This window comes from Labrus bergylta, chromosome 5 (genome assembly GCF_963930695.1).
Source record: "Labrus bergylta chromosome 5, fLabBer1.1, whole genome shotgun sequence".
Classification (NCBI taxonomy): domain Eukaryota; kingdom Metazoa; phylum Chordata; class Actinopteri; order Labriformes; family Labridae; genus Labrus; species Labrus bergylta.
In genome coordinates, this window is record NC_089199.1 from 13,449,144 (window position 1) to 13,475,653 (window position 26,510).

Below are 26,510 nucleotides of genomic sequence, written 5' to 3' on the forward strand. Positions count from 1 at the left end.
CAGCTTCGGTTGATTAAAGGAGAGAATACACGATCCATGTCGATCCAACTAGAAAACAAATTGACTGAGGTCCTGCAGCGGCTCATCGTGTGCGCCCACACGTACAGTGACATCAGGCCGGAGCTGCTGCGGCTTTAGTCCCTCCCCGGAAAAAAGCATGGAGGAGATTTCAGGGGAAGCATCTCTGTCTGCAAGCAGCTGCTGTTATGTTTACAATACCTGCTGTGGATGGTGATTATTTCTGCCCCTGTGATCGTAAAGACCGCTCAGAAGAATGGAGGACTGGCGGGCAAATCCTCCTCAGACTGATCTGTCGAGGTGAGACTATAAATGTTACAGGGAAGTGGAAGTTTCACTGCGTATAACCACAATGTGAATACCGATAGTATCTGAAGCCTTTTACATCCTTGCTGTTTATATATCGCGTATGTGTCGGCGGTTATCAGTCTATGTTGCTTTAAAACACAGTCTTTATTGATCATCAGTTAAGTTGGCTCTGATGCTGAACACTTCAATGTGCAACCCCCTCCTTCCTCCTCCTACACCTCCTTCTCCCTCTTCGGTCCAACTACTGACTTGATTCGAAAACTCGGGCGTGACCTTATGGATGCACTTACAGATGAAGTTGAAGATAATCTAGGGGATTCATTTGGGACAACACACAATAGTAATATGTTTATTTTGAGCTGGGTCCTGAGGTAAAGAAAAGACAGCAGCTCTTGGATGGAGATCATTTTATTTTGATGGCTGCATCACTGGCTGGATACAGAAAAGCAGTCAAAAGTCAAGAATGTAGGACAACTCTGTTGTAGTTTGGCAGTGCAGATGATAGATAAACAGGTTAGTAAGCATTTTCATCGGAAATAAAGCTCACATCTACTGAAGTCAGTAGTGGTCAACAAGCCAGTAGGGGGCGCCATAGATGTTCAAATTCAAAATTGAGGAAAAAAATACTTTTGTCTATGCAAGACTGCTGTCAAGTGAGCCCGGCTGTTATGCAAGCAGGTCAAACTTTATTGTAATTTTTGCTGCTTGATGGACACCCCTCGTTTTCACAGTACCTCTTTAGTTAATCATTTACAACTATTTCATGTGGGGATTTGTCATGATATTTATAGTGAATCTTGTGAGCCTGGCTTCATTTGATTTAAATTAGGCCCACTCGCTTATATTTAAAATCTCTTCAAGCCAAACCCTTTTATTCTCGCGATTTTGTGGTTAAATAATTGTGTTGATATTTGTGGCTCTTGACATAGTGTTAAGATCTGGCCAGAGGCGATTCTAGAGTCTTTTGGGGCCCAAGGCAAAATTAATTGGGGGGTGTTCCAACCAGGGTTCAGCAGGGAAATGAGAGTGAATGCTGTCAGATGGAGCACCCTTAGGGCGCGTTCACACTGGCAATCTGTACTGTGCAGAGTCAAGCACGATTGGCCCCCCCGCTGCCCCATTCCCCTGCTGGCCGGCATGGCCTGCGGTCATAGGACTAACCGTGCCTAAGCAAAATTGCCTCTTGCACATAATGTCGTAATACAACACATACATGCTTTATGTTATATGTTTATGTTAACATTTTAAAAAAGGGACGCGCAGTCGTGTCTGCGTCTGCACATCGGAGAAGAAATTGCAAAATTTTCACATTATGTGTCGCTGATTTAGTTAAAATTTTTTCAGCCCTCTGGGGCCCCCTACTTTTCAAGCAGTTACCTGCCTTGCCTGTTGACAAGCAGCGCCTCTGGATTCAGGTTCAAGTTGACAAAGTTGTGATCTAGTTGTGATTGTTAAGATTAATGGCTGTAGTGAATGCAGTAAGTCATTGGGGGTTCTCACTCGTTCAGAACAACAGTGATGTGTGTGTTAAGGCCGGACTGCAGGGCTGCTGTTGACACAATGACCCTCTGTCTGTAACTATGACGATCCAAACACCAAGTAGTGCGATGCTGACCGTCCCATAAAGCTATGTTATAGCTACAGTCACATGTCTGGTCCTTAATATGTACAGTCTTTGGTCTGGATGCTTTCAAAACACAATTTCAAAGGCAATCTGTTAATGACTAGTGCAATTGTAAAGAAGGGGTGTTTAAAGTCTTCAGGTGTTTATTAATAATATGATAATTCTGCATGAAAAAAAGGTTTTCATGTTGTTTTAATTGTAGCTGTGACCGGGGATAGTTGCAACAAACAGGAATTTTGCAGTAGTTAGATGAACAGTTTCTATACATTTTAAAATTAAAGGGCCGTGGACCAGGGTCAGGTAAGTCTCATGGAACAAGAAAGAGTTAACTCAATTTTAACTTACATTTTGAGAAAGGTCACAACCTCGAACACATGAACACAAACTATAGGCTACTTTATTAGAACTTATAATGCCAGAAGACCCCTCAAGACGGTGCTTGGATGAGAGACAAAGTGCAGAATCTTACCTTTTCTGTTCTTATTTGTGCACGTGCAAATATTAAAGGATAAAGGTAGACTTTCTTAATGCATTTAAAAATAATTCCAATCCAACCATAAGAAGCACCTTAACCCTCTCAAATAACAGTGTCATTTGATGCAAGTTTAAATGAATTTAGCTACTCTTCACTAACTGCAAATTTAATATAATTTAAATCTTGCTTTAAATTTGATTTTCAAAATACTCTCCTTGGTACATTAGGGGGAAATAGGTTTTACAAGTTCTTGTTCTTTGTTTGGTGGGCTTATAAAACTTTTATTTAGCTTCTTTTTGTTGGGCAGTTGAATAGCAATGATCTGAGAGGGTTTTGAGTTCTAGCAGTGAGAGTGGAGTGGCGTTAGTGGAGGTGTGGGGGGTGCATCTTAAACCTGCTAATCCTGCGTCCTCAAATCTCTGCCTCCCTGCACCAGAGGAGGAGGAGGAGGAGGAGGAGGAGGAGACGGGACGGTCGCACTCCCCTGCAATTCAACTTTGTCGGCTGCACAAGCAACACACGACTAACTCCTCCAGGGTCTGACCTTGTCTGTGTTTACCGCTGAAGAAAATAAAAAGACGAAATTACAGCGTGTGGACGCGTCGCGTTTTTCTCGGAGTTAATCCTATTCGCTGGAGGGTTTTAAATATCCACTGTCGCCGCGATGAGCGCTGAAAACTCAGACACCGACACCAACAAACTAGAATCTGTGATACAGGTGAGGCACCCCACATCCTCTCTTCATCTGTAGGCCTACACTGTTATTTTATGGAATTAAAGCTGCTGGTTTTGTGAATTGTTGTAGGCTACGTGTATGAGTAGCCTACCATTTTCATCAGTTTAGCATTGCTTTGACAACACTTGGTCCCCTACTTTTCAAACACATCATCATCATTTAAGTGTTTGAAACCCCCTGTAAATATTTGGCTGTATGCTACTTTGTGTTTGGCTGGGGCAGCCCTTGTTTGTCTTGTTTTTTTTTTTTTTTTTAAATGCAGCTGAGCTTAATAACTAAATATTTGTGATTTATTTCCCAGAGGCTGGAGGAGAGCGTTTTGTCTGAGGAGAAGAGGCTGACGGTCCGAGGTCCTTCACCAGATGCCCCCCCTACATGTCTGCCAGCACGAGTTCGAGAGATAGTCACAAAGAACCTGAACGACAACGGCAAGTTTCTTTGCTCTCCCATCATATAACATAGCCCATTATGTTTTGACCCTGCTCCTTGCCTAATAGTTGTCCATATGCAATCTTTCTCTCAGCAGCTGGAGCCATGTCCTCGGTCATGTCCATCCAGGAGGAGAACCGGGTCCTGCAGGGAGAGCTGTCGAGGCTGGAGGACCTGCTGGCACACAGCCGAGCGGACCGAGATGAGCTCGCCATCAAGTATGGCGCAATTAGTGAACGGGTAAGTAGGTAAAGACACCGAGACAACACACAGCAACAGCTGATTGTGATGTAGGGAACATGAGGCGGTTGCAACTGGATATAAATAAAAGAGAGATAAATATGACTGTGAATGCCATTAAATACCATAGTTTGTCAAAATTCTGATACTTTGTATATAAAGTAAAGGTGCAGGACTTTCCAATTCCTCAAGGTTATACACACCAAAAGGGGATCTTGAGGTTTCCCCATTTCAGTATTTTCTCTGTCGTCTTTGTCTGAGATTTGTATGTCTCCCAGGTGATGGGGGCAGGAATGAACTGAAGTGGAATGTTGCCATGGCGTTTGTCACCCTTGGTGACTGTAAACAGGGGCTTCAGTGGTGACAAAGAGGAGGTGTAGTGGTGGGCAGGGATCGCATCTGATTTTTGATAGAACTTTACTAAAGAAAAACACACAGATCTGAATACGAGAACAAAAAACTACCCTGACGAAGTAATGTTGTCCTTCAAATACGTAAGACCCTTTAGAAACTCACAAATAACATAAAATATTTAAGAGTTTTATGATGAATGCGTTTTGTCCTCGTAATACCTAGTTTGTCAGAACAGTGTTTGAAGCCAAAATAAATTCTCTGCTGGAAGTTTGTGATTGAAAAGATTTAAGAAAACAAACTTCAAAAAGTGTTACTACGAAAACAATTCATGATTATTTCTTTCATTTTAACTTTTTGATAACTGCAACTCTGCCACTTTAAAGTTATGAAAACATATACTTAACGAAAACATTGAGCATTTACAACATTTTCTAGCACCTAATTTAAATGTATTTAAAATCACAAGTTTAGTGTTTTGATTTTCGATATATAATCACAAAGTATTGACCTTTTTTTTTGCAATAAATGCCTTGTTTCTGTAAGTACGACTTCCTCATTGGTTCTTTTATGCTGCCTGATTTGGCTCGGAAACTCTTGGAAAAAGAGATTTATAATCACAACAAGTTGACCAGAAGAAACTGAGTCAGGGGGTTCAAGGCTCGAGCACATAAAATATAATGACTAAATTAAATGAGCAACTTTAAAGGTGCACTATGGAGATTTGGTATTGCATTTTGAAAGTTGGAGAAGTTAAACAATTGTATGCTATATTTTCTAAACTGAATACATAAACTTTACTCAAAGAAAAAAATGTGCTTAAAAGCCACCAGGAGAGTTACGATTTCTTCTTATTTGTGGTCCGTATCCTTGAAAATCTTTAAGAGTGACTGTACTTTTCCCTGTCCATCTGTGAAAAATGTTTGTGTAAAATGAAACACCGACCCCTTGCTTGTACTTTTCATTAAATCCACAGCTGGAGCAGGCACTATGTTTTGAGACCGGAGACGAAGACAATGATTCACCTGAGTCTCGCAGCTTGGCGCAGCAGAACGTGGATTTACGGCGGCGGCTGGACGAGGAGCAGGCGGCCTACAAGCGTAAACTCACTGCGTACCAGGAGGGTCAGCAGAGGCAGGCGCAGCTTGTTCAGAAGTTGCAGGCCAAGGTTTGATTGTTTTATTCTGTCTTTACTTGAAGTACTGCCGTCTAGGTGTTCCAGGTCTCTCACAGTCTTGCTGCTACTTCAGGTGCTTCAGTACAAAAAGAGGTGTGGAGATCTGGAGCAGATGCTGCAGGAGAAGTCATCGGAGCTGGAGAAACACAGGCCGACAGTGAGTAGTATTGATGTAGATTTTTATCAGTATTAATATTCCATATATAACACTTTAATATCACAACTTCATCCAGAATGAAACATCAAATGGAAGCAATCAAGATGAATCATGCAGCAACCTGGAGGACGCTTTAATCCATCTGGAAGAAGAACAACAGAGGTAACTAACAACACAAGAAATGTCACATGTGTTCAGCTGGTCTGGTGTGCAGAGATCACCTCAGGATTAGGACACTGCCTTGTGTTTGCCATAATATTATCTTCTATTCTCTCATTGTGTTTTTAGAAGTAGCAGTCTCTCTGCAGTGAATGCCATGCTGAGGGAGCAGCTGGAGCAGGCCGGTTTGGCCAATGAGGCTCTTAGCCAGGACATCCGCAGACTCACTGCTGATTGGACCAGAGCCAGGGAGGAATTGGAACAAAAGGAGTCTGACTGGAGGAGAGAAGAGGAGGTGGGAATGGTTGCTTATGAAGGAGAAAAATACTTTTAATGAAGAAAATGTATTTTAATTTGCTTATCTCTCTCTTTGGCTTCCTTCTCAGTCCTTCCACAGTTATTTTAGCCGTGAGCACAGCAGGCTGCTTACACTGTGGCGGCAGGTGGTCGGATTTCGGAGGCATATCTGTGAACTAAAGAGCGCTACTGAAAGGTCAATAAAGTATTTATTTGGACGTTTTTTTGCCATTTTTGTTAACCAGTTAGAAATATACTTACATTAGTACATTGTTTTTGTCTTCTGTCAATTTCCCCTTCGACATCAGGGACTTGTCAGATATGCGTAACGAGCTGTCTCGGGCGTCACACTCTGCTCAAGTGTACTGTGCGGATGTGTCTGCCGCGCTTCTCAGCCAGGAGGGGGGAGCCGCTCTGGCCCTGGAGCGAGAGAAGGCACTGCGCGTTCAGCTGGAAGAGCAGCTGAGAGAACGCGTGTCAGAGATGATCAATCTTCAGACCAGAACAGACTCAGAGAGGGTTGAGCTTAACGTCAGGTCAGAGGCTGTGTTTCACTAGTTTTTATTATTTAAACAACAGATGTATGAAGGCCTTTTTTAACAACTCTTTCTGTGTCTACCTGTCAGGTTGTCAGATTCTGTGCGAGAGGGGGAGAAACTAAAGGGCCAAATTGAAGACAGAGACCAAGAAATTGTGGCGCTGATGAGGAGGCTCGAGGTGATTTTGCATTAATGTTAAAATTGAAAGCGCATCATTACTATTAATCTACAGTACCCAGCTGTTAAATGTAACCTTTAGGCCTTTTTGAAAATAAAATCATATAATCTGAAGATGAATTAGCTTTTGACAGAGAGCCAAAGTCTTGGGGAACTCAAAGTATTAAGAAGAAGGCAAATGCAGTTTGGGTTTATCCATGAGATTTTTTACATAAGAAAAATAGAACATTTTCAGCCTTATTTTTTGAGGTTCTATTGTTTTTGTTCTCAGGTGTAATCCTTTTCCTCCGTGTTGTTTTCCTTCAGGAGCAGAAAGGTAATGATGAGACTGAGATGCAGGTGCTTAGAGCTCACACAGAGACGCTGTGTGATACCCTCCGTGACATTGCTCAGGTAAAAAAAAAAAACTACACACATACATTCAGACATCTTTAAGACAGGACAGGAGTGTCTCAATTGTATTTTCCAAACAGGCAGTTTTCTCAGACGGAGAGTCGTCATCTGAAGCAGACCAAGACAACTCCAGTTCTGCGCTACTAGCTTTGATCCGTGGCTCCTCCCCCTGCCGCTCTCCCTCTCCTCGCAGGTCTGCCTCCCCGTCTCGGCCCTCATCCTCGATAGCTCCTATCTCTGACGCCGGGCTGTCTGCACTGCGCTCTGCAGTCACAAATAAGACAATCCAGCTGCAGGTGACATGTCATTTATTATACCCTCTACTCTATTCAGTTCTTATCAGTAATTGTTTCTAGAGACTTGAGAAAATGGAAACATTTTAACGTAATGCAGATTTCTTGGAACAATCGTTTTTTTTACTTACACTTAAAAAGCGATGATATCGACTTATAGAGACTTTCAATGTAATTTTTGTATGAATGATTGGTTGTGCTCAGCCCTACCATTGGTGAAACCCACAGTCCTGCAGGGTGCTGGCTGAGGGTTACACAGACACCAAGAAATAACCAAAATACAGAAAATTTGCAGTGTCTGCCGAATAAGACAATGCTTAATTTCCAGTGTGATGTGTGATGATTGAAAGGGATTATTCTTGTCAATTCAGTGTCTGCTAGTAAAATCTTATTCATCAAACCTTAAATGGACTCCTTTTTGTTTTTCCAGGATGTTCGAGGGCGTCTGCTCTCCACTCAGTCTTCGGCACAACAGTTGCGAAAGCAGCTTTCCGAGACAGAATCGGCTAAAAGGGACACAGAACAGCGAAACCAAGCTCTGCAGAGAGAGAGGGATGCTGCTCAGAGAGAGAGGGAGACCACACAGAGAGAAAAAGAGCGTCTGAAGCAGGAGAGAGACACCCTTGCAAGGTTCACACAAAGTTATTGAGCCTTTACAGTCTGGTTCAAATCCCTGAATAATGTAGTGACTATAACTAAGACTTTACCCTATTCTCGTCCACACAATGTGAACATAACAGTGAGAAGGCGGCCTTGGAGAAGACCGTGCAGGCTGCACAGAGCAGCAGTCATGGCCTGCAGATGGACTGTGAGAAGCTTCAGCTGACTGTGGCATGCACACAGCGAGAGCGAGACCACGAGAGGGAGGAGAAGGAGACGGCCATTCAGGAGAGAGACCGGGCTAAGGCAGAGACTCAGAGGATGTAAGTAATTTAATTGATCATGATTAAGTGAACGTGATGTGGACACTAATCCACACAGACTTGTGCAGCAGACACACCGTGCACATGACCTCCTTAACGGACATGGCCCCAGACATCAGTGAACAGATCTCATGTAAACCATTTATCCAGAGCACCGTAAAAGAGATGACACCCCCACACGATGACATCTTTTTTCTTTTGTCAGACAAATCAGCTGACTTCATTTTTTTGTCGGAGGGATGAAAAATGTTGACTTTTTAGGCCTCTGTAGTCACTTGTCAATATAGAAACGCCTAATTAAGTACTGAAGGAATAAAGGGAAATAGTAAAAACAGAAAAGTAGAAAAATCTCTTAGCTGCAGTGCCTCTGTATCTTTATATACCCAACAGATTTAAAGACTTTAACATACACTCAGTTTCACCCCTTTAAAGACTCAAATCAGGCTCTCCACAGTTTCCTGCACACAGCAATGATCTATTCTATTTTTTGTAACTGTACAAGTGAATCGTTTTGCAACAGAAAGAAGCAGTGGGATCAGAGTGAGAGTCGAGCCTCTGCTCAACGTGGAGAGCTGTCTGCAGTGAAGGAGACTCACCAGCAGGGGGAGGTGGAGAGGCAGCTGCTGGAGGGAGAGAGAGCCCAACTCTCTGATGCTCTCGCTCGGGTAGGGAAGATTGTCTTTGGCTTGTTGAACTTTTCTCTGTGTCCTGATCTATGTGTGTGTCTTACATTTGTATGCCTCTTATTTTTCTAACCAGGCTGAAAGCAGTAACGCAGAGCTCTCCCTGCTGCTCAACAAGCTGCAGTCTGAGGATGCAGCTCTAAGAGACTCTCTGGCCAAGATGGGAAGCCTGAATGAAGGCCTAGTCCAGGACAAAACTGACCTCAACACCTACATCTTCCAGGTAAAATCTTTCAGGAATGTACTGGACCTCTTAAATGGTTCAAAAGAAGTATTTTTTACCTTTCCCAAACAGTCAAACTCAAATTGGAGCAAAAGTCTTCTACGTATTGTAGCCCCACTGGCTGCATAACACCACATTCTCTGTCTTGCTTTAGCTTGTCAGTTAGTCATGACACAATAAATGGTATAATTAGAGCAAAGACGGCAGACATTTGGAAAGCTTCTCCTCAGAGACATCCATGGTGTTGCATCAGACACTAGAGGGTAAAAAAATGTTTTGTTGGAGAATGAAAACATAACGTGAAAACAGTTTAAAGCTAAGAAACTTAAAAATAAAAAGTCAATGCAGCCACCCCATTCGTGTTTAACACAGAATTATCACAATGAAATGCTTTATAGTATATAATTTATGCAAGATTGGTAGATATTTGAAAACAACTATTTTATATTAGAATACAGTAGGAATGTGTGAAATGTGCAATAAATAGATAATACATATAAATAGATACCAAATAAATGAAAACAATATCAGTTAAATCTGAAAGTTAGGGTGAAAATAGGTATATGAAATAAAATACATAATAGTTTATTATACTGTATCCATTACTGATCTATATTGTCCTTATTAATGTGACTCTTGAAATGATGTCTAAGCTGGAGGAAGACAAGGCCCTCCTGCAGATCCAGAGACGGGAGGCCGAGCAGGAGAAGTTGACCATCAGAGACGAGCTGGTCCGGTTGGAGCAGGAACGGCTGGAGCTGGACTCGACCCGCATCTGTCTGCACAACTCACTGCAGGACTCTGAGCAAAGCAGGACCGGGATTGAAGAAGAGCTGCTGAGTCTTAGGACGGACAGACTGAAGCTGCAGGAGCAAGTCTCACAGGTAAAGTGCAAATTCTAAAACATCATAAATGGATTGTTAAGTAGATATAACAAAGCTTAAATCAAGGCTGTTGGTGATTCCCATTGCAGGCATATAAACAAATAAACAGAAAAGTCAAATATTCAATTACAAGATATTTCCTGAAACAGGAACACAAGAAGCAGTTTTTTAGTTTACAGGGGGTCTCCACTTCTTTGTACAATTGTTAATGTCCCTCTTTTTTTTTGGGCTTTTGACGACAGCTTTGTGCTGAGGTGACGGCTCTGGGAGCAGAGTTACGTTTTTCCCGAGGAGAGGGTCAGCGTAGTGAGGTGGCCTTAGAAGAAGCAGGCCGGAGTCGAGCAGATCTGGCCCGGGACAAAGCTGCACTGGTGGTCCAGCTGACGGCGTCAGAGAGAGAAAACACTGTGCTGTCAGAGGAACTAGGAGCTTTCAGGTGTGTGTTGTTGCCTGGTAGTGACACTAACGGTTTCCTGTGAGTTAGTGAGTGTAACTTGCGTTTATGCCCCTGCAGGTCTGAGCGGGAATCCTTGGAAACTAGTCTGTTTGAGTTGCAGCAGCAGCTCGTTCAGGTGGATTCTCGTAGAGAACAGCTGGAGGCAGAGAACCAAAACCTTCGAGTCCGCTGTGAGACTTCAGCAGGTAAGTAAAAAAAAGAGGCAGTTGGGGGTGCTGGTTTCACTCAGTTGGTAGAGTAGACGGCCCATTTACAGAGCCCAAAGTCCTTGTTGCACTGGTTGCAGATTCTACTACTCAAGTTGTTTGGTGCCTGTCATCCCTCACTGTCTCTCCCCACATTTCCTGCCACTCTAAAGCTATCATATCCAAATAAAGAAGAATAAGGCAAAAAGTTAAAAAAATATATCTTAAAAAAAGGCAGATTGTAAAAGAAAAACGTGAAAAACTAGAGAGAAGATTTGTTTAGAGATATATAAGAATAAAGCAGAAAATGAGATGGAAACTAAGCTGAATGTCTTTGGTGTAATGGCAAAGACATTAACATGATGGAGCACAAACTGTGAAATGTTTCATCAGTGTTTCTTTCTTCTGGATATTTTCTTGAATGGGATTTGCAGCCGAACTGCGGCGACTTCGTTCAGATGAAGAAAATCTCTTGGCCCAGACTGAGAGGGAGAAACAGGCTATTACCCAGACTCTAAACGCTGCACTGCAGGAGGCCCAGCATGCTTTACGCAAGACCGTCTCCGAACATCAGGAGGAGATGGAGAGGCTGGTCTCAGAAAAGGTCATTAGTCTCAATGATTCTTTTTTCTTTTCACAGATAATGCTGTTGATGCTGGCCATGTGTTAATCCATGTTTTTGTTCTTTGCTACTCTATCTCTAGGAGGTCATGCAGAGCAGCCTGCTGATGGAGCATGAGGGCACCGTGAGGAAGCTTAGGCAGGAGGCAGAGGATCAGCTGCGCAGAGCACATAGAGAAACAGAGGAGCTGCAGGATGACCTGAGGAGCCTCCAGCATGACAGAGCTCAGAGTCTGCTGCAGGCTGAAACTGAGAAACAACAGGTCGGGTCTGGGTTTAAGCCTCTGGGAAGGGTTTGGTATAAAATCACCAATTTAGGTGATCACAATGTTAGGGGAGAATCAGTTCATTTTATCGTAAAAGAGCATCCAGTAATTATTCAATCTGGTTTTGCAAACCATGAGAACCATATGATGGTAACCTATTAAATGAAATACAGTCCAGAGACAGTGTAGCTCAGCTCTGTTTCATCTGTTGTCATTTCTTCCTCTTTGTAAACCAAACCGCTTGTCTCTTCACAGGCCCTCTCTCTGAAGGAGGCAGAGAAAGCAGTGTTGTGTGACAGGTTGTCGTCTCTGCAGGCTGAGCTGTCAGCTGCAGCTTTGGAAGCCGAGCAGATGTCGAGAGAAGCAGCACATTACAAAGAGCAGGAGCAGGTGATGGGACTTCCTGTCCAACTTTATCTTCTGCTGCTAGAATATCTTCTGGTTATCTGGCCATGCGGAAGATTTACTAAATGGGTGTTTTGTTTTTTTGTGTTTTGCACAGTTCAAATTTGATACACTGACCAGTGAGCTGCAGGTGCTTCGCTCTCAGCTGGAGGACGCAGCCTCTCTTCATGAGAGGGACGTTCAGAGCCTACAGGAGACCTGCACTGATCTTCAGTCTCGGGCTGATAATACTTTAAAGGAGGTAAATGATGATGTGCAAATCAGAGAGCACAAACCTCCATTAATATCTCTATATTGGTTATTTTTACAAAAGAAAACATGCGTTAAAATCAAGAATAACATTGATATGTATATATCATGGAATTGATCTGCTTTGTTGTTTAATTATAGTATATGCATATGTGTGTATATGCAAATATTTCTGCAGGAGGAAAATCTCCTGCAAAATTAACGTGTTTTTGTACAAATGCTTGAGGGACAATTGCTTAAATAGGTTTAACTGTCTGTCAGGATGTAAGCATTGAAGGGAATGCAAATGTCATTTGAAGTGAGAGTCGCTAAAGGACATTTTAGGTGGTGATTTAGACCAAACACAGCCATGTCTTAAAGAACACAGGGATGCTGCATTGGTGAGTGTTATACTCATTAGACATCAAATACATTTAAGGATGTCCAGTTTGAGTAAAACAATGAATGTGTTTAACAGGTCACCTGACACCAAAACACAGTAATCCAGCGCCTTGGTCGATGACGTCACAGCAAATAGTTGAGCCTGTTTAAGTTTTTTGCAGGTGTGGTAGATGATTCCAGAGGAGAGGGGCCTGATAACTGAAGGCTCTACATCCCATAGTACATTTAGAGCTTGCAGGTACCACAAGCAGGCCTGCAATACTGGGAGCGTAATGTTCTCCAAGGATAATATGGCACTATTAGCTCTTTAAGATAACATGGTGCCTGACCATTAAGACCTTTGTAAGTGTGAAGAAGGATTTTAAATTCTATTCTAGATCTTAAAGGCCAGTGCAGAGAAGCCAATACAGGAGTAATATGGTCTTTTTTCCTAAAGAGGAATTGGTCTAAGTACTGAACCTTGTGGCACTCCATGGCTTACTTTGGTGTTCATAGAGGACTTATCATTAATATGTACAAACTGAGATCGAACTGATAAAATCAAGGATTTAAATCAACTTAAAGCAGTCCCTGTAATTCCAAGTAATTGTTCTAGTGTCTGTAATAGGATGTGATGGTCAATCGTGTCAAAATCAGCACTAAGATCTAACAGGACAAGCACAGAGAGAAGTCCCCTGTCCGAGGCTAGAAGTAGATAATTTGTAACTTTAACTAGTGCAGTCTGTCAATTTTGTCATATGTTTATAATTTTATTGTTAAAAAAGCTCATGAAATCCTTACTGCTGAGGGCTAAAGGAATTGAGCCATGACTCTCTGTCAGCCTAGCTACAGTGCTGAAAAGGTCTGGGATTGTTTTTCATTTTCTTCTATTAGAGAGAAGTAGTAGGCAGCTCGAGTGTGACATAGAGCCTTCATATATTCATTATGACTATCTTGCCAAAATAACAGGATTTGGAGGAGTGCCACATTCGTCCACATTTCTGGGTTTCTGAGCGGTACAATGGAGCTAGTCTCTGCCGTTTGATAACCTTCTGTTTTAGTAGGGCAATCGAATCAAGAGTAACTCAGCGAATCCACAGCACTGTCAACAAGCAGATCCACTGAATTAAAAGTAGCTGAAATAGCTTCCTTAAATTCAGCTACAGCACTTCTAAAAAGCACATTTTTATTAAGCAGAGTTAATTCTGGTAAGAAAAAGTGAAACATTTTTAGGAAATGATCTGATAGAAGAGGATTTTCTGGGAAAACTGTTAAGTTATTGATTTCAGTGCCATAAGCATCATTACTTCCTTAACAGCAAAAAGACCTGACCACTTTGCAAAAAAATATGTTGAGTTGTTCTGTGAACAATCAAATAGAAAACAGACCTTGCTGGGCGTATTGAGATAATTCATAACATTTGTTTTTTGTTTGTTTACATCACCTTGTACCACCCATGATTCGCCCCCTCCAGCTGGACCAATGCAGAGCTTCTCTCTCTGCTAATGAGGAGAGTCGAGACCAGTTGAGGCGGGAGGTGTTGGACATTGAGCGACATCTTAACCAGAGTCAGGAAGAAGCTGAAAAGTACAGAAGAGAGGGGACGGACCTGCGACGCAGCCTCGATGACGTCACCAAAGAGAGAGATGCTTTCAGCCAATCAAATAGCCAGCTGAGAGAAAGTCTGAGAGGTGCAGAATCAGAGAGGATCAGGTATAATAATCACTGAATAAAGTTTAAGTCTGTTTAAAGAAATGCCATTGTATGTCTTCCTAGTTTCTGAGTTTGTGCTTTTTTAGCCTTAAAAGGCAGTGTGAGGAGAAGGAGCAGAGGCTCGCTGTGCTGGAGGAGAATTTCTCATCTACTCAGAAGGAGGCGATGGAGCTGCGGGGCTGTCTGAGAGAAGTTGAAAGGTCACGACTGGAAGCTCGGAGAGAACTCCAGGAGCTCCGCAGACAGGTCAGAAATGCTGGCAGCCCTCCATCACACCTCTGTGATGTTTACAAAGAAGCTTTAAGCCCAGACTGAGCTTTTAAGTAGTTTTCGGTTTTTTCCTCACAGAGTCACTTTGTGGTATGTTTCTTGGCTCTAGCTGAAGGTTCTGGATGGAGAGAAGGAGCAGAAAGGGATGGAGGTGGCAGAGCTACAGGCTCGCCTGACGCTGGAGGAGCAGAGAGAGGAGGAGAGAGGGAAAGACATTATCAATCTAAAACAGAAGTTAACCGAAGCTGAAACAGCTCGAGACTCCCTCAAAAGAGAAGTAAGCATTGATGGGGGTGTAAAGAAATTATCAGGTTCATAGGTTTTATGTGTACTTTCTGTTGTGACTTTTTTTTTTCTTTTTTTCCCCTCTGTAGCTCTCTATGACAGTGAAGCGGTTAGAGGAGTCTGAGTCAGGCTGGCGTGCCTGTGAGAGAGAACTGAGCGCTCAGCTGCAGGAGACTCGTGGCTGTGAGAAAAAGCTGCAGGATGAGATTAAGAACCTCACCCTACGCGCTCAGGTGGCTCAGGACTCTGCAGCTCAGTCAAGCCTGCAGCTGAGTGAGGCTCAGGGTCGCCTGGCTGCCACGGAGGCTGAACTGACCCGAGCCGAGGCCGGGAGGAGGGACCTGGAGTTTCGGCTAAGCAGCATTCAGTCGGCTCTGACGCGGACGCTGGGCATCGGAGCAGGTGGGAGAGGAGGCCGGGGGAGGAGCCCAGGAGCGAGCTCTGCATCACCAGCCACTATTTCTCGCCACCACAGCATCTCACCCCTGCGCTCATCACTGTCGCCCCCTAAAGGTAATGAAGATGTATGGAGCTTTGCCTTCTGCAAAAAAGGACCCCACAGTATAGTATAACTGAAGATCAGAAATATATGAATGTATGAAAATTCTGAAATAAAGGGCAAAATAAATGTCTTGTTATAAGCAATAGTAGATGTACACAATAAACAATTGGTACAAACTTCATTAAAAACCATTTACATGTGAACAAAACTTACTTGAAATGACTTCTGGTGTAATTATTGCAGTTTAGGTACACAGTATAAGTTATAGAAGTTTACTTTATTTGTTTAGTCAATATAATGTGAGTTAATTTAAATGTATCCCTCCTCTCCTCCATTAGATCCTCCAACATAAAAAAAACAAACAAACATTTGTACAAGGTGCTCATTACTCTTTCTTTTTTATTTTGACAGAATTAAGATTGAGCACCTCTGACATCACTTTAGGCTCAGGGGTCGTGTCACCTGAGAGAGGGGACACACCGCTGCCTCTCCCCCAGCCAGAGCTTGACCCTGACACCCTCCGGAGTGACCTCAGAGACTTCCTGCAGGAGCTGCGTGAGGCACAGAGAGAGAGGGTAAGCACACAGTAAATGTTCATTTTATTCCATAGATACCTTTTTGTTTGTGTGGTATCAAAACTTTTTGCTTTTGCTGATCATGAAGGATGATGTGCGAAGGCAGCTGGGGGTCCTGCAGAGAGAGCTGGAGGAGCTGGCAGAGGAACGAGACTCTGCTCAGAGTCGTCTTTCTCAGCTTCAAAACGCCTTACAGGAAAATCAAGAAGGTGCAGATTTTGGTTCAGTGTCGTTTCATAAGTAAAATGATCCTTACCAAAAGATAAACTAATAGCACTCTTTAATGTTTGTGACTTCAGGGAAGCGTGGGCTGGATGAACGTCTGACCACCACTCAGATTTTGCTCCAGCAGCAGGAGGAGGCGGTGAGGAGAGGAGACAGAGAGAGGAGGACTCTCATGGACAGGGTTAAGGATTTAGAGCGTGTGCTCCAGACCGCTGAGATGGATAAAAAACACACACAGGTACACACACACACATTGTTTGTGCTTGTGTGCACTGATATGCACACCATGTATTTGGGTTGTGACTTTCACAGAGGGCCATGATCACCATATGGCAGCATTCAATGACAGAGCAATATCTAGCCGTGAGCTGTTAGGGAATGCAATAACAACAGATGCCACACACCCTGCGTTAGATCTCCTGTAGTGCCTCGTGTCAGCTCTCCATATGTTTTATTCTTTAATAATAATTCACCCTCTGGACAACAGGATACGCTTTGACAAAAAGGAAGGTGGTTTTGAAATCATGACACGTGAAATTTGGGCTTAGATGCAGTTGTGGATCATTTGTGTGGGTCTGCATGCCTCTACAGTCATCAGAATCTAAAACTGAGATCTCCTTTACACAACAAATAACTAACTGACTTTTCTAAATCTTTTTATTTCTGTCATCCCTTCATCTCTGCAGGAGCAGTTAAATAAACAGCGTGCTGCAGAGCTGCGTCTGGAGGCGGAGAGGAAACGTCTTCGGGAGGCGCTGGAGGCATCTGAAGCCCGGGCGACCAGGGTGGAGCTGGGGAGGCGCAGTCTGGAGGGGGAGCTGCAGAGACTTAAACTGAGTCTGGGAGACCGGGAGGCGGAGGGCCAGGCCTCCCAGGAGCGCTGTGACTCTCTGCTGAAAAAGGTACAGCAAGACACAGACGTAGTCTATTTCACAGCAGTAAGCTTTTTTATTATATTGTTGCACTGAAATTTAAAGTTTTGGGAGTAAATCAACTAGTTTCATTGGTTAATTTGTTAATCTCTTATTTCATATATCAAATGTCTTATAATTTAATGGCCTAGTATGGGGGAAAGGAGACATTATAAATAGTAAACATATCTTTAATTTATCCAGATGAATTGATAGACCTAGGTAAAGGGAACAAAGGGTTACACTTAAACCTCCTTTTTGTGAATTCTAAAGACTTGGTTGTATTTCCAAGAGCAAAACAAAAGCCATAACCTTCTGAGTAATAAATAAATACCCTTTCCTCTTTATTGGTTTGCTTATTGGATTACAAATTAGTTTGATTTGGATTAACTTCAGGTGGCAGAAGGAGAGGCCCGTGTGTCCCTGATGCAGAGAGAGGTGGAGAGGCTGAGCCAGGCTCTGCTCAAAGCTCAGGAAGGTGAAAATTCTCTCAAAGAGAAGACGTCCTCCCTCAAAAAGAGCCTCCAGGAGGCAATGGCTGCTCACAGCAGTACACAGAGTCGTCTGGGTGCTATGCAGAAGACGCTGAGTGTGGCTGAACAGGACAAAAGGCTATTACAGGTGAGAGAAAGAGAGACTGGAGGGAAAAACTGCTGGGACTGAATGTGCATGTTAACTAGACAGTCAGGTAATGATTGCTCTTTACCAAAAAGGAAAAAATAGATGAAGCCCGGACATCATCAGCGGAGGGGAAAAGGAACATTTCTGTCCTCACTGAGCGTGTGCAAAGCTTGCAAAGTGAACTAAGCCAGAGTGAGCTGAGACGAGAGGAACTGGAGGCAGAGCTCAACAACAATCAAGAGGTGAGAGACACAAACACTTTCAGCTGAACCTGTGCTGTGACCTCGAATGCAATTGTCATTAAATGTTTTTTTTCTCGAGTACCTTTCAAAAAGTCGTTTTTTTCTCCTTACATTAGGCTCTGCGTCAGCGCTCGGCCAGTCTAGCGGAGGCTCAGCGCAGCGCTCAGGCAGCTCAGACAGAGAGGGCCACTGTTGAGGAGCGACTGCGTGGGCTGCAACGAGCTGTCGCCATGCTGGAGACTGAAAAGAAAGATGCTGAGAGACAGGCTGTGAGGCTGGAAAAAGACAAGAATGCTCTGAGGAATACACTGGATAAGGTCAGCGTCTTGTGACCACAATATAGAGCACACTCATCCAGACATTTCCTCACAGAGACATTTGTCAATGAAAAAGTTTGAATGTTACATAGACACATGTTGTACCTGCAAAACTTAGTGATAAAGAATTGTGGGCTTTCTCACTTTTCATCTGAGCTTGCCACTAGTTTTCATTTGAACAGTTTCACATGACACATAAAAGGGACGTTTCAATGGAAAACCTCAAGTAAACCTTGGTCAATTTGCTTTGAATCACCAGCCAGCTTATAGCCTGGATGACATTCATTGAAACCTACACTCTCAAATAGAGGCCAAGATACTTTCCTAGACCTAAAAAAAAAAAAAAAAAAAGTCAAAGTACATTTGGAAAATCCCTCTCCCATGTTGGATGGTTTAAAACTGAAACAACAGCTCTTTATTAATTGCCATCAGTGTTAGTGATAATGGAACCCTAGGAACATAGTAATGAGCCTTTTATGTGAATATCGAATGTATCCATTCAAAACAAAAATGACTTCTTAAAAAAACTAATACTCTTCAGCCATGATGAGTCTCTACTGTTGCTCAGTGGTGTATTAGCAAAAGGCTCTAACATCTGCATGTTGGAATCATCACAACGACAACGCTTAAATGATGTTTAACAGGTTTAATGTTTACAATTTTCAACATTTTAACATACTGTGTTAGCATGCTAGGATTTGCATTCCAACCGTTCAGCAGAAGATTTAACTTTGTCTTTTCAGAGGTTGTTGCAATGTTTCAATCCAGGCCAAATTGGTGTGCAGAATGACGCACCAGCATTACCATCCATTGAGTTAAGCTGCAGGCATAGATAAAACATGTTCACCTGCTAATAGTGTTTACAGATACTATATTCCCTTTGTGAAAAAATCCTCATTTTAAGAAAGTTTGTCTTCATCTATGAATTGAACGGTTTATTTTTTCTCTGAATTAAAGTGTCTCGTGGGGCGCGCAACGGTTAGGGCGCACGTCCCAGGTATTGAGACTCTCGTCTCGAGCGGTAGGCCCGGGTTCGCTTTCACCCGTGGCCCCTTTCCGCATGTCATTCCCTGCTCTCTCTCCCTGGTTTCCGACTCTATCCACTGTCCTCTCTCTGCATTAAACACAGGAAAAGCCCAAAATGAATCTTAAAAAAAAAAAAAAGTGTCTCGTGATGTCAGTATATGGTTTGACAATTAAACATGTCTCACATTTGTTCACATTTTCATGAATGCATCATTCTTTAGGTTGAGCGTCAGAAGCTGAAGACTGAGGAGGGCAGCATGCGGCTGTCCGCAGAGAAAAACCGCCTGGATCGCTCTCTTAACACCACGGAGCAGGAGCTACAGGAAGCTCAGCAACAGATACTGATGCTGCAGGTGGGATGCAACGCCTGATCCAACCTTTACACTTGCACCCATCAGAAAACACATCAGCCTTCTTTGTAAAAACCTTTTCATGCAAAATATGAGGCAACAGCCTTAGAAGCTTCCTCAAGCAGCTGTTAGCAAACTGAATGTGGCAACACAGAATTTGTTTCATGGCAGCTTCACATCTCACATGAAGACAGTCTGAAGTCCACCATGTTTCACTGATACACAGAGCCAAAACACTGGCTTTAACGGGCCTTTGAATTAATGACAGTTAGACTTTATAGTATATAAGTATATAAGTTGTCTGTATAGTTGTTGTATTTACTGACCTAAGTCATGCAGAGTTTTGTAGGGCTTCAACATTTTCTTTTGTTAATGTCACAGGAGGGGGCCAGTTGTTCCTTATTGTTGTATTAGAGAGTTTGAGCTCATTTATTACTTACCAGAAAATCAGACAAGACTTTGATATCGTACATCACAACTTGTTAAAAGTCAGCAGTCAAGAGTTATCATAGATAACACCATACAAGCAGAGATAAAAACCAAACCCCTAAAATATTTCTTCGTTTCTTTGAATCGTTCAGTTCATAACTCTGATAAACAAACCACAGACACGCTGTAAACAAGGAAATAGATAAAGCTACAGTGAGTCTCGTCACAATTAAGCAAAAGTAATTCAACTTGTTTATTTCATGCGTTTTGGACCACCCACGCTTCATTTCTATGTGTTTAGAAAAGCAGAAGCGGGGCGCCAGTATCCTAGTGGTTAGTACACGTGCGCCCCATGAACGAGGGCTAGAATCCCGGGTTCGAATCTGACCTGTGGCTCCTTTCCCGCATGACATACCCCACTCTCTCTCTCCCGATTTCCGACTCTATCCACTGTTGTGTCTCCTGTCTCTCTGATAAAAGCATAAAAAAAACTTTAAAAAAAAGGAAAGCAGAAGTGTTTGTCATCTTAAACTGCACCTCACAACTGCTTGAGCATTTGCCACAATGTTTTAGGAATGCGCATATGGAATTCACTCCTCAAGCAACAACTTATGAGCATGCTGGAGGCTTGTCTTCCAGAGGCCGTCAACCATTTGTCAGAGGAACTTTGTCAGACCCATAAAACTCACAGCTGTTCGTTGTCTCATTCATGTCAACAACAACAGCTTTGTGATGTTTGCTTGTCCGTAAATGTTGTGACAAACTACCTGTTGGTTAGCTGTTTGTGTGGGTGGAATGAAATGTCTTTTTTTGTGTGTTACATCTTACTTGAGTCTTTGATTGGTGTTGATATTTCAGACCTGAAAACAACACAGCAAACCAGCTCAACTTTCTGTCTTTTGATACTCAGGCATACTTCTTATACAGTATATGTTATAAGTTATAAGTACAGCATCTCATCACATGAACATGATCCAACCTTTACATTATAAGTGTTTACAAAAGCATTCAAAGAAATAAAAATATGTTTAACCATCTTTTTAATGTGGAGCCACAAACCCGCTTCATTCAGGACACCACAGAGCCTCCAACATGGCTGTTTGGAACTGATCCAAACCAAGTCTCTTCAGCTTTTGGTGTTTGGACTGAGTTTCTATCCTTTTCCTTTTTGTAAACATGTCAAACTTCCATCTGTGTGTGTGTGTGTGTGTTGAGCAGACTCAGCTGGCTGAGATGGAGCAGTCACACAGTCTGTGTGAGAGTTTGGCGAGGCAGCGGGATGAGGCCCAGCACGAGACGGAGAGACTGAGGAGCAGCTACAGGGACGTGGAGCGAACGCTGGGTACCAGGGAGCGAGCTCACAGACACAGAGTCAAAGGCCTGGAGGAGCAGGTACACAGCAAATGTTGTTTTGAAGGTTCAACTAAACTTCTCCGCCACAATGTATGAGCTGGTTTTGGTTGTTATTTAATATTAGGAATATCTAAATGTTTTTTGATCACCAGAATAATCTAGCACTTTCTAAATCCTAAGACTTTGTTTATGATAGAAAAGTAATTTATGTTAGATGGATAGTGCTATAAAAAGTGCTACTTATATAAAGTGCTATAAGTAGATAAATAAAACTTTATGAAAGTTCTTACCTAGTCATTTGGTTTTACATTGTTAGTCATCATGACTGATTTAGCTTCGTTATTTTGTGATCTTTTTTTTTGCTTTAGACATCTCTAGTATAAAAGTATGCATCATATGACCATTTTAATCCCCACTCCTTTCTACCTTCAGTGTTATTCCATGTTTAAAACTCTACTTTGGTCTCCCTCTGTGTGAGTCTAGGTTTCCACCCTGAAGGAGCAGCTGCAGCAAGAGATGAAACGGAAAGCTTCTCTTCCATCCTCCTTGATGTCACCAGGAAACTGAGAAGCTACTTAAAACCAGAAGCACCAGCACTCAATGAGTATCTAATCCAGGGAATATCCACTTCTTGTGAATGTCTTAAAAGCAATATGTAGTTGTAGAGACATCCCTAAAAGTGTTCATACGTTTACTCTGCCGTTTTAAATGTGCTTTGTTGCTCTGAAACCCAACTGTTATTTCGATGGTGTTTTATGGACATTTTGTGGGATTAAGAAGACTTCACTTGGCACACCCATGACAAGGCGAGGGAGCTGAGATTGATGTGATCCAGCAACTGTGGTGAAAATGCCAGAAGTCGGCTGATTTCTGGCAGGCAGCTGTGCTTGATCCTTGCTCTCAACATCTTCCCAGACTTCCTGCTCTTACCCGAGAAGAAACCCAAATCACTGCAGGATTCCCCTGCGTACAGAGTCTGGATTCAGCACAGCAAAGAAAATCTGCCAAGTAGAGCATTTTGGCCTTGTTTCCCCTACATATAATGCTAACATTTGAGGACACTAAGAAGGAAAGTAAAGGTCTTCCCTTTGTGGAAACAGCAGGGAACACTTCACTACACAAATGAAGGAAGTGCACTGAAGATTTTACAGATGATTTGAAGAATTAGCACTGCAGTATGACAGTACAGAAATGGTATGTTTTTAAAAAGTTCATAGTTTATTAGGTGTATATACTTTGTACTTATCTTATATACTGACAGGCTGATGATGATGAACGGCAACATGACTTGTATGGACAACACACATGGAAGCCAGATGACTGCAGGAGAATAAACTCACTGTGTGCACTATAACTCAAGTCTTTCATAAATACTTTTAACCACAGAGCTTCAGAAATATGTTACAGCAATGAAACCCACAATGAACAGGTGTAGTAAAAAAAAAGTTTATTTTTTTTTCTCAGTCTTTATAGTGACAGTTTTACGAAGCAGTAGTACGGGGGTTGTGTGTGGGATGCCTTTTCAAAGCACTGGAGTATATTCCTATAAAATTGCTAGTTGATTGCGAAGCACAGATCCAGGTAGCAGTAGTACAAAACTGAGGTCACTCGCCACCTGTTCCTTTACAAATCCTGGGATCTTACTGGCTACTGGTATTCAAAAGGTTTGTCTGATGTCAGTGCACCATCAACAAGTCCATCATAATGACAATGACTTGTTTTACAACACAACTACAGTAACATATCAAACTCAAAGCATGAGAATAATGCGGTGCAATAAGCCAAAAAATTCAAAAAAGATGTTTATGTGCATCTGTAGTAGCACCAGTGTGACGATTTAATAGCACCAGTGATTTATACAATCATCATTGTTCTTTGGATTATATTTAGCCATACACACAGGATCTACTGGGCAGACGTAGGCCTACAAGAGAGAAGACAGTGATTAAAAAAAAAAGGACAAAAGTACAAATGCAAAAGTGCTTTTGGCACAGGACTGATGCAGGAAGAGTAAAGGCAAAGTAAGGAGGGGGAAGGAGGGGGAAAAAGTGAGAGGGTTGGATGAGTAGAAGGGAAGCGGCAGTATCTGGGCAGGTCATGTCCCTGATCTCTGAAGTCAATCAGCAGCCTCCACAGCTCTTCCCGCAGCTTCCTCCCAGTGATGCACACTGACCGCTGGAAGCTGCCACGCCGCACCGAGAGAACTGGTCACGACACAGGTCCGCTAAACACAAGGAGGGTGGGGTGGGGTGGGGTTGGGGGGGTTGAAATAAGGCACAATACAAAAGAGAACAAAAACATCAAAGGCACATTAAACTGAACCTACCTCGGAGCAGTTCTTCATGAGCACACACAGTCCTCACACAGACCTCCTTGTTGATGACGTAAACCCGACGCAAACTAAATGAAAAACACATTTAGAGGCCATAAGTGAGATTGAAACACAGAGGTGCCAAAGGACAAGTTCCCCCCCAAAAAGGGACGTCAATATCATGTCTAACTTTCTACTTAAAGAATAAGTCTCTCTTAATTTTCTGTTTTTTCCTCAAAGTGTGAAAAAAAATATTCTTAACCAACAACGTATTATCTGTGTTGCCAATTTTAGTCAATCCCATTTCCATGTCCAGCTGCTGATAATACTTGGTTGCACCTCAGAAACAGTTCCCATCAAACATGGATTAATCCCTGTAGGACTGAGGCTAACAATACAACTTCACTGTGTGTTTTAGGAAGTAGCTTAGCATTAAAAAAATAGACAACTCTGTGAACTGAGGTTTAATTTCCTCTTCCAGGTTCATCTTGTCACACACTTGTTCTGGAACATTCTGAATCCGTTCTATTCTGAGTATTAAAAAACTCGACGGTAGTTTGCATTTTGTGAAAATGGTACGTTTGAGTTACGATCATCATGCCAAACATCTGCACATTGCATCATACTGCATCATTTCAGGTCATGCAGTGCGTACCTGTAGAAGCAGAGGCTGTTCAGACACTGTTTGCATGGCTTGTGAACAGAGTAGAGTCTGGTGCAGGGATACTGTTCCTCTCGGCAGTCTGGGAATCAAACACACAGCAAAATATAAAATACACTAAAGACCAGATCAACTGCCCCGCTGTCTTTAGAAGTTCTTACCTAGAGGACCAGGCTCAGTGGGCTCCGTCTCCGACTCTGAAATCCATATGAAAATAATTACAAATAAGCTCTAAACAACATATAAACCACTCTTAAATATCATTACTCAGAATAGAGTACTATTCAGCTAAAATACCTGATTTTTCTGGACGCACCACTGGCTCCAGTCGAACTTGCTGCTGGTAGGTTCCAGGAGGAGATTCAGGATTTTCAGAATCTGGAACAAGAGAGAGAGAGGAGTCACATTCATGAGAAAAAAAAACATTTCAAATATAGAATTAATATCAAGGACTATTTCCATGAACATGACAATGCTTTACCTGGGAAATAATCCGGCCCATAGTCCTCTGTGATGTCATAAAAAGATCAAGAGAGATAAAAAATGTGATGAGGTCAACATTGTTAAAGCAATTATTGCAAACACACAGACACACACACACACACACACACACACACACACACACACACACACACACACACAAAGCCTTACTTTATATAAAATGAACCACCTGCATGATAAAAATGAACTAATAAGCTGTTTGCAGCCATTATACATGATATCACGTAAAAGACGTTTACAGGTAATAACATGCAGAGTGGTGTTATTACCTCTGTGATTACAACCTCTTTGCAGGTGGTAAATAATTGAAATAGGAGAGAGAACTTCTCAAGGCTATACATCAGAGGAACTTAGAGAAATCAGATACAGATGTGGGACAGCGTTGTTTTAAACTGATGTGAATCTTAAAAAGTCAAGGCCAAAATTCAACCAAATGAACTCACCCAAAAAAGGAAACTGTTCCTGGTACTGGGCCTGGGCGAGCAGCAGAACTGTTGACATTTCAGACAACAACAAAGTGATAAATAAATGTGTTGACCAATAAAATGCAGAAGAAAGTCTCTAATTAAAGTACAATATGCACAGAAAACAAACACCTTTTAAGCAACGAGTAATCTTCTTCAGGTGATTTCGGAAATATGACTTGCTCCTTGTTTTGTAATATATTTTATATTTCATTTTGTTTGAGTTTTAAACATTGCCCCACCATGTTTTCCATGGCAGTAACTGTTTTTTTTTTCCAGACTTAAGAATATCTAAACAGTGAGATGTGACAAACATGAGTTTTATAGTGAGACAATGAAATGACAGATACTTCCTCTCAAAAATGAAATGCTGAACTAATCATTAAAATCATTCCACCTTTAATCAATTCAATACACTTAGGAGTAGTTCTGCCATGGTCAACATTGCATGGAAGTGTAAAGTGGTAACTTTATGCAACACAATCAAATTAAAACACAATGAACAACATGGAACCTCTCTTTTATTCATCATTTTTTCTTGGGGTCTGGAAAACGTCCTTTCATGCAATAGATTGATAAGTCATGTGACTAATAATAGATCACCAAAGATTATATACTACTTGTATACTACATGTGCAAAATACCCAATTATCCTTTTTTTTCTTCTCAAATGTACTTAACATAAAAACATACATTTATCAGATAAGTATATAATAAGAGGGCCATGATCACATCCTTTTCAAGTATTTCTTAAAGCTAAACTTTGTGACCATTGAGGCTAACAGTTGAAGCATCAAACTGTATTTATCTTGGGGCGGCAGTAGCTCAGTCTGTAGGGACTCTGGTTGGTAACTGGAGGGTCGCCGGTTCCAAAAAATTCAGACATGAGGGTTTTAGCATGACGTGACTAAATGCAGCGGACCAGGTAATCTTTTATTTACTTTATATTTAGACAGGTTTATACAAATAATGTAATGTCAATAAAATAATCCCAATAACAGTTGACCTACATTCTCCTGAAACGCACTGTTAGCTTGAATAAAATGATGGATCTCTCCTGACTGCACTTTTTTTGGGGAATCATTTGGGATAGTGAAAGGACACAGCATCTTGTTGAGTTTAGG

General features: G+C 42.1%; 2 protein-coding genes across 6 annotated transcripts in view; one reads left to right on the forward strand and one right to left on the reverse strand.

Moving 5' to 3' along the window:
• The first annotated feature begins 133 nt into the window (after positions 1–133).
• LOC109990290 (rootletin) lies at positions 134–22,803 on the forward strand. Of its 4 annotated transcripts, none has more exons than XM_065954870.1 (37): positions 134–318; positions 3,464–3,590; positions 3,686–3,831; positions 5,159–5,350; positions 5,433–5,516; positions 5,593–5,678; positions 5,805–5,970; positions 6,062–6,168; positions 6,281–6,508; positions 6,599–6,689; positions 6,995–7,081; positions 7,162–7,377; positions 7,805–8,004; positions 8,115–8,297; positions 8,818–8,962; positions 9,057–9,203; positions 9,857–10,087; positions 10,330–10,523; positions 10,602–10,729; positions 11,164–11,333; positions 11,434–11,613; positions 11,872–12,006; positions 12,119–12,262; positions 14,105–14,343; positions 14,430–14,589; positions 14,723–14,890; positions 14,988–15,411; positions 15,812–15,975; positions 16,064–16,184; positions 16,275–16,438; positions 16,887–17,102; positions 17,508–17,732; positions 17,825–17,974; positions 18,091–18,291; positions 19,539–19,670; positions 21,315–21,488; positions 21,933–22,803. In XM_065954870.1, the coding sequence occupies exons 3-37, from the start codon at positions 3,697–3,699 to the stop codon at positions 22,014–22,016; spliced, it is 5,871 nt and encodes a 1,956-aa protein (XP_065810942.1). In that variant the 5' UTR covers positions 134–318; positions 3,464–3,590; positions 3,686–3,696; the 3' UTR covers positions 22,017–22,803. The 4 variants fall into 4 exon arrangements, with proteins under 4 accessions (XP_065810942.1, XP_020498016.2, XP_020498014.2 ...); XM_020642360.3 differs by having other exon boundaries at positions 3,689–3,831; XM_020642358.3 differs by lacking the exon at positions 134–318 and adding an exon at positions 2,911–3,144.
• A 76-nt stretch (positions 22,804–22,879) lies between these two features.
• Positions 22,880–26,510, reverse strand: part of mfap2 (microfibril associated protein 2) — a 6,323-nt gene continuing 2,692 nt past the window's right edge. For both annotated transcript variants that reach the window (XM_020642361.3, XM_020642362.3), the window contains exons 3-9: positions 25,366–25,413; positions 24,903–24,929; positions 24,719–24,799; positions 24,583–24,618; positions 24,416–24,503; positions 23,776–23,849; positions 22,880–23,673 (exon numbers count right to left, since the gene is read on the reverse strand). In XM_020642361.3, coding sequence (XP_020498017.1) covers positions 23,570–23,673; positions 23,776–23,849; positions 24,416–24,503; positions 24,583–24,618; positions 24,719–24,799; positions 24,903–24,929; positions 25,366–25,413 — 458 coding nt within the window. In that variant the 3' untranslated portion in view covers positions 22,880–23,569. The remainder of the gene's footprint in view (positions 23,674–23,775; positions 23,850–24,415; positions 24,504–24,582; positions 24,619–24,718; positions 24,800–24,902; positions 24,930–25,365; positions 25,414–26,510) is intronic.